Source organism: Paramisgurnus dabryanus, chromosome 12 (genome assembly GCF_030506205.2).
Source record: "Paramisgurnus dabryanus chromosome 12, PD_genome_1.1, whole genome shotgun sequence".
Taxonomy (NCBI): Eukaryota; Metazoa; Chordata; class Actinopteri; order Cypriniformes; family Cobitidae; genus Paramisgurnus; species Paramisgurnus dabryanus.
In genome coordinates, this window is record NC_133348.1 from 13,274,173 (window position 1) to 13,286,296 (window position 12,124).

General features: G+C 38.0%; 1 protein-coding gene across 2 annotated transcripts in view; it reads right to left on the reverse strand.

Moving 5' to 3' along the window:
- Window positions 1–10,822, reverse strand: part of pde4dip (phosphodiesterase 4D interacting protein) — a 74,699-nt gene extending 63,877 nt beyond the window's left edge. Inside the window, exons 1-3 of one of the 2 annotated variants that reach the window (XM_073811393.1) lie at window positions 10,595–10,822; window positions 3,356–3,408; window positions 979–1,046 (exon numbers count right to left, since the gene is read on the reverse strand). In XM_073811393.1, the coding sequence (XP_073667494.1) occupies window positions 979–1,046; window positions 3,356–3,408; window positions 10,595–10,641 (168 nt within the window). In that variant the 5' untranslated portion in view covers window positions 10,642–10,822. Of the gene's footprint in view, window positions 1–978; window positions 1,047–3,355; window positions 3,409–6,634; window positions 6,973–10,594 lie in introns of those variants that run through there. The other variant, XM_073811394.1, reaches the window with a different exon arrangement.
- Between the last annotated feature and the right edge of the window lie 1,302 nt (window positions 10,823–12,124).

The following is a 12,124-nucleotide window of genomic DNA, read 5'->3' on the forward strand; positions in this document are numbered from 1 at the left end:
CATCGTGTTAACGGCCCATTACATAGGTGTTATTGTGATAACAAATTTCACTGGTTACCTAGAAATAGTTCAAAATATTGTGTCAGTGTATGTAACAGTTCTTATTCAAAAGTTTACATTTTTATATGACCCTGTTTATTCCAGGTTTCCACTTCCAAAATTGTAAAATTTCTCAGACTTTTAGACCCCAGTATATCTGCAGTCTGTATCTAATCTGTGTAATATGCTGATATAATATCTTTCTTTTTTTTAACGTCTCTAAAAGTTAACCGTACACCACAATCCCAATGTACTATCAGGTTAAAAAAACTGCAGTCTTTTATACGGGCCTGTCGTAATTGAAGGTAGCAGGGCTGAAGTTATATCAGAGGCATAACAGGCTGGCCCACTTCCCAGAAAGCAATTCACATACAGATTGACCACAGCAGTGTGTGTGTACAGAAGAAATTCCAGATCCTACTTTACTCCAGTATGTGTTTTATGGAAATCACATAAAAGCCCCTACAAAAAAACCATATGAGACTTCACTCAATGTGTGTATGCATATAGCTGTTGGGAAACTTGAAGGATTCCATTGTGTTTACTGAACAACAACAAGGAAACAGTCAGATTGGAACGGACAACAAGCTGAAGTAACTTGTCGATAGTGATGACGTTCAAAATCATGCTTTCACGTAGTGAAATACGACAACATGACGGCGTATTAACATGTCAGAGCTGTTACTCTGAGCAATTAGCTTCTGATCACTCAAATGATTTCTGATTGCTCAAACTATTTTTGGAAAACAAAGCAATAGTGTTTGGATGTGTGGTTTGAGCGGACTATCTGCTGGTTCACCGGATCACTGTTTCTGCACACAAATGCCAAAGATCTAAACTCTCAGAAGGGTGAAAGCACTTCAAGACCTGACAAATGGTTTTCACAGGCTTGCAGCTGAATGCAAAAGCCCATTTCGTAGAAAAGAGACAAGCACCTACCTGCTCAAACTCTCTTACACTAGGTGTCTGAAGTACAGAGATCTTCTCAGTGTCATCATTGGAGGAATCTGTTAAAAATACAACCAATAGTTAAAATCTCACAGGGGAAATATATGTGACACAGCCTGTGAAAGTCATTTGTCCTACATAATGTAAAGAGCATTCTGTGAATATGTAACCTTGATATCTTTAATATTGACTAAGTGAGGCCATTCAATGTGAATCCCACATGAGCACAGCTCAGCATCTCAAAGCACATTGGTTAACTGCACTTCGGACAATAACAAAATAATTTTAACTAAACGAGAAGTTAGACCTCTGTGAAAGCAATTGAACAGTTTAATAATAAAAACTAACAACTCAAATTATTACAGACACACTCTTTAATGTGCACACATACATACCATCAATATAAAACATTCACATGCATAAGAAGCCCAACTGTGCCGAACCATTACAGAAAAAATTACCAGGAACATTCCAGGAACAGGGCTAAAATTATGTTTCGTTTTTTTGTTTCTCAGCATGAGAGGAGAGGAGCTCCCACAGGGCATAATCACAAAAACACTGGCAAGGCCCAAACTTCTTGCAGATCTTTAAAACCATGGCATGGCCTCATTAAAGCTTATTAAAGGACTTTTATTTAATACTTGCCAGTAATGTGTACTGGAAGTGAGCCTAGAGGTGCATTAGAGAAGGCTGCATGCTAAACAGAGACGTTAACCATGCCAAAGCAATGCCATGCCAAACATGCTGACGGTCAGATTTTGTTTTTAACTTTCACCTATATAATTTGGCCATTAGCTTTATGTTTTTAATAGAAACATATAAGTATGTCCTGAAATAAACCTTTTTTGTGTGTGTGTGTGTGTGGACGAGGGAGGAACAGCTTTGAAAAAGCCTGTACCCGACTGGTCTCCAGAAACGTGAAGCAGAACAAACCAGCCGAGTTTAATGTGATACAACAATGCACAAATTCACCAATCACACTTTACAGATGGACATGAACAAACTGCTTTTCAACATATATGGGGTTTATTCTTAAAAAACTGGTTTTGGAATGGGTTGGGCCAAAACACAACCCTAAAGTTTTAAAGCTGAAAGCCAGTTATAGTAATTTTAATATGGTAAGGTGGTGTTACATTTAAAGGTATGCATTGCAGAACACTTTTATTCAAAGCGACTTAAGGTCAAAGTACTGTATAAGTATAAAAAAGAATAAATGACCTAAGGTCATTTTTTTACGTTCATGTACACATATAAAACAGACTATATACAGCCTTTATAGTGTATCTATGTGATATACATTTTTTATCACTTTGTGTTTGTTTGTGTGTGTGTTGAACCCTTACCCACAACCCTTGTGCTGCTAATGATCTACCAATTGAGCTACAGCAACATAATAAAAGACGACAATGTTCAATAAATAATTACATTCATGGAAAACACCACCATTTTTTAATATTGTCTTATGTTCTTCCCTCAACTTAGACAATTAATACATACCTATCTTTTCAATGCGTGCACTTTTTACAGTGCGTTGTGATTGTTTTTGCGTTTAGCCTAGCCCCATTCATTCCTTAGGATCCAAACAGGGATGAATTTAGAAGCCACCAAACACTTCCATGTTTTTTCTATTTAAAGACTGAGTTACTATGGTGACACAAAATACAGCGCTTTGGTTTGCAGCACTTCGACCTCGGCGCACAGTAACATCATCACTGCTGTGAATTCCCCCCTCTCGCTCAAACTTCCGAAGTCAGAAGTGATGATTTTACTGCGTGCCAAGGTCAAAGTGCTGTAAACTAAGTGCTCTTCCGCCATACAATATAGTTCTCAGTTTTTATCCTCTTAAAAAAATCGCCACGTTTTATTTTGTGTCACCATACTTACTCGTGTAACTACTCATGTAACAGTCTTTAAATAGGGAAAACATGGAAGTGTTTGGTGGCTTCTAAATTAATCTCTGTTTGGATCCTAAGGAATAAATGGGGCTAGGCTAAATGCTAACACATTCATAACGCGCTGTACAAAGATGAACTGCACGCATTGAAAAAAGATATGCATGTATTCATTCGTCTAAGTTGAGGTAAGGACATAGTAAAATATAAAAAAACAGTGGCGTTGTCCTTTAAAACTTACTGTAATTCTGATAATTTTCTTGATTAGTAAAACAGTTCATTAGCATAACTATAGGCTGTCTTACTTAGCATCATCATGGCACATAAATATAAAATTTGTGGTCATAAAACTGGAATTTTTCTTCAAATGCCCCCCATTCTATCAGAATTGAATATCAGGAGCACTCTCTGTTTCAAATGATGAAACAGTTCGTTTCTGATCTGTAAGTAAAACAGAACTCGAACAATACACTTACCACTCATGTCGATCATGCTCTTAGGCCGGGCCGCTTTATGTCCATTATAGTGTCTGAAACAAACAATAATTTGTGATTGGTTATGTAATTTCTATAGCATAATAACATAAACAAATGATGTACCATAATTATAAATGTAGTGAATTAAATTAAGCAGCTTTGTCCTAACTCTGTCCCATTATTGATACTAGATAGCAAAGATCTCAGGGACTTAGCATAGTTCCTCCACACATTAATATTTAACCTCCAAAGTACATTTGTATTGATTGATGCCCTCATGCTCTAAAATGCAGCTCAAATTGCAAATCATCAGCACAAATTGACACAAGGACATCTGAGACAGAAGAGCACTCATCTTACCCATGCACTCAATTGTCTGTCTGTCTGTCTATCATTGTATATAGTAGAATACCACAGTAATCACATCATACACTGATGTCATGATACAGCTAAGAATCAGCTGTGTGTTGCTCTAATAGAGTAATACGGTAAGATGTTGCTTTCTCATGCTCACATGCCTTAAAATGGATTTTTAAATAGAAAACGCTGAACTGAGCATGTCCAAAGACACATGGTGGCCTGTCTGGCAGAATAATCATATTGTATCAGTGTTTTGTCCAGACGGATCCAGCGTTTTGGGAGCCTGAAACCACTACTTTTTTAAACTGGGTCCCAGAGTGGATAAATCTGAACACAACAGAACCCTTGCAGTTTTGTGTGTACGGCCAATCTGTATATATTTTGTGATACGATGATCACACGTCTTGACCCTAATCAGATACCGCTACATCAGTGGTTCTCAAACTGGGGGCCAGAGGGCCCCAGTTTTACGAGATTTTATAAAATACATTAATTTATCATGAATTCTGCATTATTAAAATTTAGAAAAATAAGGCTACTAACCAAAAGCAACACATTGTATAATTGTAATAAGTTTTGTTTTAATTTTATGTTTTTAGAATGTTTTATGTCATAAATTTTCCTTGGGGGGTCACGAAGGGCACAAGGGGGGCCGCACGCTAAAAAAGTTTGAGAACCACTGCGCTACATCACGTAACAGCAACAACAACAACAACAATGGTGGACTGCATGCTTGTGTTCATGTTGCAAAAGGTAGTGATCCTATGAGTGTTACGAAAGCAAAATTTTCTGCTCCTTTGCTACACGGTGAGCAACAAATGATTATGGACAACAACAAGGTTTATGCGCATGCTCCATTTTTAGTGTATCTCCATGGCAGAATTACAGCATTACATACTAGTCTGGCATGAATACTACATTGATTCGGTTTTTATGTGTACACAGATATTTCTTGAGACGGTGCCGTGTTTACGAATTTTTTGTTAGAATGAGGAAAAAAGATTGGATAGGGAATGCTCTGGCTTTATGTGGATGTGGCCTCAATACCAGGTGTAAACAGGATCATAGTCCATAGCTGATGACAGTCACATATAAACTCCTAACACTTGTCATATAAATAGACTCAGACACAGTGTTAATTATCATAATACAGTAGTGAGACAGATGGGCCATTAGGTTTCTTCACTTTAATCCCAGAGACAAAAGAAGCAGACGTTTAAGAATAGGCCTAATTTACATGATGCCTATTAAACCACTTAAAAGATCCACAAACACCCAAAGAACATCCAGCTCACATTGTTTTATTGCACCACAGAGACAACTACTGAGCCTGACAGAAGGTTTAGCAGGCAAAACCAACACGAACAGATGTTTTTTACGCACAGATGACCGACTGCTGAGGGTGTCAACAACTTCACAATGTCGGCAGTTTACCCTCACTAATGTAAGGGTGTGAATTAGACTAAATGTTAAATGCTCTCTCATTTGTATGTCGCTTTGAATAAAAGCGTCTGCTTAACGGGACATTCCACTTTTTTGAAAATATGCTAATTTTCCAGCTCCCTAGAGTCCATTCAGAATCCATTCAGCTGATCTCTGGTCTGGTGGTAGCACTTTTAGCATAGCTTAGCATAGTCCATTGAATCTGATTAGACCATTAGCATCGCGCTAAAAAATAACCAAAGAGTTTCGATATTTTTCCTATTTAAAACTTGACTCTTCTGTAGTTACATCGTGTACTAAGACCGACGGAAAATTAAAAGTTGCGAATTTCTAGGCAGATATGGCTAGGACTATACTCTGGTGTAATAATCAAGGACATTGCTGATGTAACATGGCTGCAGCAGGCGTAGTGATATTACACACTGCCCAAAAATAGTCCCCTGCTATTGAAAGTAACCAAGGGGACTGCTGCGTAATATCATTGCGCCTCCTGCAGCCATGTTACAGCAGCAAAGTCCTTTATTATTACGCTGGAATGAGAGTATAGTTCCTAACCATATCTGCCTAGAAAATCACAACTTATAATTTTCTGTCGGTCTTAGTACACAATGTAACTACAGAAGAGTCAAGTTTTAAATAGGAAAAATATCAAAACTCTTTGGTTATTTTTTAGCGCAATGCTAATAGTCTAATCAGATTCAATGGATTATGCTAAGCTATGCTAAAAGTGCTAGCGCTAGACCCAGAGATCAGCTGAATGGATTCCAAAACGGTAAAAATCAAATGTTTAACTCTAGGGGAGCTAGAAAAGTACTATATTTTCAAAAAAAGTGGAATGTCCCTTTAAATAAGTAAGGGTAAATGTTGTGGAGGATGGGTCACCATGTCAATGACAATACAGTTTGTAATGTTTCCTATTGTTTGCCTCTAATGATGGAAAAAATGCCCATGGCATAAAAACATGACATAACAGTCCAACAAATTCAGACGCCTAGTAAACTCTTGAGTCATGACCACCTGTTCTGGGTCACCCATTATCACACGGGTGAAAATCAAGCACAGTCAGTTGAGAAACCAAGCCCCCCCTTCCCAAACTGACAAATGGTCAAACTGTTGCCAACATCAGAATGCTATTTAAACATTGGAATAACATAAACTAAGGGGCATAGTCTACGGTATTCACATTCCTTTACTGGATAAACAGATAACTGTTTCACATGGACAGCAGTTGCATTAAAAAAACTGTATATAAAGTTTACTTGTGTATTATTATTTCATACAAATAAGATGGACCAGGCGTACCACCTCCACATTTTTTAAATAACTGCAAGTTATGCCTGGATTCCTACTGGAACAAACTTGTTCCCATAGACATGGAGTAACATGCTGCCATACAAATTCTGCCATACAAATTCCTCAAAACAGTTTTTCCGACATATACATGGTGCTCAGTCATACAGTAGGTAAATCCCTTACCTGCCACGATACAGAAATCCACTCATTTTGACTCCATCCAAACCACACCAAAGTTGAAAATAAAAACCGACAGGAACAAACTCTACAGCTCAGCTCCAAAAATCCAGGCTCTCTGCAGCTCTGATCTCAATCCAGTCTTTTAGAGAATAACTCTTCATTTCCATACACCAGGCTGGTCAGGAGTCCAACCAAACAAGCACAAACATTCGCAGAGCTGTTATTTTTCCCTGGACAGTAGGCAAGAAATGGTCATTTGACGTGGCAAGGCCAGACCAGGAGTCAGCGAGACGCACAGTAAACAGCACAGAGGTGAGATTACACACACACACACATTGAGCACCACTGACTTGTCCTGAAAGGCTGATCTGTTTGTGCATGCTCAAAGACAGGTTTCTCTGTCTGTGAGGGTATGTATGGGAAGGAGGGTGTGTGTGTGGTTTCCAACCGGTACAACTGACAGGCCTTCCTGCCTAGGCACGAGGAGCATCCTTTAAGTTGCAAATGGGCTATTCGCCCCCGGCTGTTAACGCTTGGTTGAAGGGGTGGAGTCTCTGAGCGAGGGATGCAGGTTCAAACAGGTCTGCGGATAAAATATGTCTTTCAAGTGAGGATAAGGAATCTTACAGTGCAAGTTTAAGATCACAGACAGACTGATTTTGAAAAACAAAGATCAGCTGTGAAAGACTGAGAGAAAACACAAAGCATAGACATAACTGTGTGCTCCTGTCTTGCTCCATGATTACAGGAATTCCTAAGTGTGAATTTAGGGAGGCTGGAATGGATGACGTGTTTTCCAGTCAGGTGGGGAGCGGCTGATGAGTTCAGTTTAGTCTGGAAATTTTTGTGTGAATATCACAATACACAAATTCTCACTAGGAAAGTGACCGATATAGGAAGACATTTTATGCTTGACTTCTGTTAAAACGAAGCTGTTAAACAAAGCTCACCAGTTCTGGCAGTTAAGCAGTTATGAACTACTTTTTCCTTGAGGTGGGTTTCAATAGTAAAATGATTGACGCCATTCAGCCAGCAAGTTACATAATTTCACAAAATCTGTTCAATCATTTACATGGAAAATCCTTGCACTTTTCATCATCATCATCTGTTCACAATCAGCTACATTTTATTCCCTATTAAACCTGCTGTTATTCTTCTAGCAGGCCTGAGAAATATCACACGTTCCCTTTTAGGAAAAGTCAGCACGCTTGTTTAAACTCTCCTCGGCTTGACAGAATGATTAAAGATGCTTTGAGATTCAACGTACCGGTATAAATATAACTCTGAAATACTAAAGCCTACAGAAACACTCACAGGCACACTAAAGCTAACTATATTTTCAATAACCGAGCAAGAAGTAGTGTGTCTAACCCAGGAGCTGCTGTGACCCTGTAATTACCACTGAGACTATACTATGTTCCCACCCTTCAATCTAAAACTCCTGTATTTGAACAGCTGCCCGGGTGTACGACTGATGGAGAACCACAAGTCACACGAGCCTCTAGAACTAAACCACAGTTTGTTTCGTATCAAAAGCGGGCTCTTTCATAGTGAGCATTTCCCTTTCGGAAAACAGGTGAAACTTTGTAACATAGCTATGACATCACAAGACCTCTTTATTTATAGACCACATAAAACTATTAAGCTTTTTATTTGCATAATGTTTTGTTAAGCATAAGGCGAGTGGAATTTGGAAACATATAATCATATCTGCTTTCGAAGGGCTATGACCTCACATGTTATGGTTGCATTTACTGACTATTACATGGTTTGCGAGAAGACACGCCATGACTATTAGTATTTAATAATTTCATCAGTTGAATGGTTCACGCTTCTATGTCTTGTATACAGGGAATTTGTAACAGTGACAGGGAACCTATGGGTTTCCATCTGAGTGGAATAAAGTCCAGGCAATCCCCTCAATGTTAACAGACAGGCTGATTAGAAACAGGTCATGTCCTTCATTCTATATATATACTGTATGTGTGTGTGTGTGTGTGTGTGTGTGTGTGTGTGTGTGTGTGTGTGTGTGTGTGTGTGTGTGTGTGATAGACAGAGAAAGAGAGAGGGAGGGAGAGAGGTGATGGGCTCCGTAACTAACTCTGTAACATTTTTACAATCTGTTAATGAAATTGTGTAACTTATAATTCCTTGCAGTGATTTAGAAGCAAACACAATATTATGTCAACCACTATAATCAGAAAGTCATTTGTAAGCAGGTGCAACTAAAGAAAGATATTTTTAACTTTCATACTCAAGTATTACATATCTTCTCTTACAAAGAAGTAGATGACTCTGAGAAATTATATTTTAAAATACTATTGAACAACATTGAGAGATGTTAAAGCTGCTCTTACACATGCTCTACCATTAAATGACTATATCGATACAAGAAACACTAGGGCTGGGCGATTTTTCGATTAATCGTTTTTTTAAACGTGGTCGATTCAGAATCGATTCTCAAAGAGCAGAATCGATTTTTATTTCTGCAAACATTGAACGAAAGATTAACATTAATCGAATTACTAGTCTTCTTCACTAGATGTCACCCTCTTTTGTGTGTAGCGCATGTTACCAAGGAGCAAGAGGCAAGCCTGTCATTCATTCATTCAGTGCTTAAAATGGCGGTTTCAGGTGCTTCGTCGATTTTATTTATTACCCACTTGTAACCTGCTGTTCACTGTTCTTTTTATTAATATAGTATTTGTATTAAATCTATATTCATTGAGTTGAATAGAGTATAAAAACCGTTCCGAGAACCAGAATCGAAAATTGGATCGAGAATCGAATCGATTTGGTAGCTTGTGAATCGAAATCGAATCGATCTGCAAAATCTGAATCGATACCCAGCCCTAAGAAACACTAACATTTACTATAAACAAGTAGTATTGTATAATATCTGTGGTTTACTATTCTGTTTAGTCCAAACAATCTACTTTAAATAAACTCACAGAGGGTGTACACAAACAATGTCGCAGTAAAACACACATGCAAGGCCTGAACCACTACATACAATAAAACTAGTTAATAAAAATTGTTTTTCTTTCTATAATAAATCCTTATTTAACCCACAAACCCTTATTTGGTTACATCCTTGCACACACACATCATTTCCTCTCATCACTCGAACAATATTAGTACCACAGGTACCTGTACTGTCAAAAAAGCTGTTACTGGGATGGTACCCTTTAAAAAGGTCCAAATATGTATCATTTAGGTACAGCTGAGGAACTAATATGCACTCTTTAGGTCCTTTTTGAAAGGGTACAGCTTTGTACCTTATATCTGAGAGTGTAAGACAATTTGTCCTTTATGTGAATATTGTATATCCAAAATAGCCAGAGTACTGAAACCTGCACAAACTGCGTTGACATGTGCATAACAAGCTAGAGTTCCTACACTCTGATAAACCCAGGCTAAACTTATTGTTTCCTTGATGTGTCCATTTGCAAAAGCAGATTTAAAAGAATTGTTATAAAAACAGTTTTTAGAAATTAATTATGGTACCCCAATTCTTAGAGCATTGCTAGCAGTACAAAGGTTTTGGGTTCGATTCCCATGGAACTTAATATAATGTAAGTAAGTAATTTGGACATCTAACCTATCCAAAACTGATCAAATGCATATGCACGTTTAATAAAGGTGTTAAATTCACATTGGCCTATTGTAAATACACATAGTAAGTTTGTACTTTTCGGGTTTTTAAAGAAAATTAACTTTAGAACCAGACGCTTTGGCATTTGCTTGTCACATGGTCCAGATAGGTCTGTTGACTAATGTGGTAATTAACCCTTTACAGCTTATAAAAATGATGTCTTCTGTTTGAGATTTCACAGCACGCTAACACAAAATATTTTTTTACATTTTATACATAATAATATTATAACACATAATAATATTAAAAATAGCATCTCAAGATAAATATTAAACTCGTTTACATAGATTTCATTGTTCATACTGTACCTTTCGACATCTCCCTTGTGTTGCTCCTCATACGGTGACCAGTCCATATTAGTCCATCTCTCGTGCGCCTGCCTAAAAATCCACGATAGCGCATGTGGTCAAACCTTCTAGGCTAATTAAGAAAATCTGTCATTATATTGCAGGTGCCAGAAAACGAGTCTTATTGTTTCGGATGCGATAAATGGATGCGCAGTTGTCATTCGTACAGAGTGCATGTACAACCCCCCGTGGTTCAATACACAGCTGGCAGTGCTCCGGATATTGCACGCGCCAGAGCAGGAGATGCTGCACGAGAGCATCATACATCAAACGGGTCTCCTCCTGTTGATGGGTGCCAAACATGAATTCATTATGTACTTGTGCTTGACGTTTATTATAGCTAATGATTCACGTATGGTTTTGGTCAGGGAAATTATGATGAAGGCTAATGTTTACAACAGTACTGTTAGCCTACTAAAGTGAACACACAAGCAGCACACAGAACACACATTTACCAAGATGACTTGGAAATCATCTGTTCATTCGTACGAAAAGTAAGCTAACTGCGTTCTTATGCCATCGGTTGTATGAGCAGTGCATTCGTTTATGCCTATTTTAATTTTACATTAAAATATTCGTCGAAAATGGACAATAATCGATTATTGTAACTATTTAGGAGAAATAACATGAAAAACTGCTTTATAGGCAGGTTCATTTATTTGTGTTTTCGCATGTAACAATAACGCGGTCAAGTGGTAAATGGGAATTTTACGACAATCTTGAGCCTCCAAGTTGTAAATAGACCGCAAAAGTCGCGAGAATCTCGTAATTACTGAATTTTGGTATGCTCCTTCTCTAATCCCTCAGTCTGAAATGGCACTTGAAGTGCATCATCAATCCCATTCATCTCCATATATTTGTCAAGTTGTAACAAATTTCGGATTACCTATAGCCACACATGTTAACACCAAATGTATATTTTACGTCGGAAATCCCAGCAGCATAAATTAGGTTAATGAATCGCGAGCTAGGATTCGCCAGCCACGGCACTCAGAATCACGTGATTATAAATGACAAAAAAACCTTCCTGTTATGACCATCGTGTGATTAGGTATTTTGTCACCAAATTTAACCACTTTTTTATAGTTGCTGTGAGTTTTATCGACGTTATTATTAGAGGCCAAAGTTTGTCTATTTCTCATACTTGACCAGCAGCGGAGAAGCTTCTAGGACAGCGACTCGATCTAACAGATTCGGATGACACACAACCGAAGATTGAGGTAAATAATAGAATCTTTACAGTAGCGGTTACCCTCATGATACAACCGGCAATATTATGTGACAGAAATACGTTCACACAGCGTATCTGTAAGTGTGTTCGGCTTGAAGTAGCGATACGCAAACTAATCGGATTATGACATCAAAATGCCGCGAGAGCAATTCGAAAGCGTCCAGTACTGTTTCTCTCGAATGGCTCTCGCGGTACTTTGTGGTCATACAACGGACTGTCTGCGTTGCACTGCTCTAAGAACTTTTTCGCCTTTTTAAAAA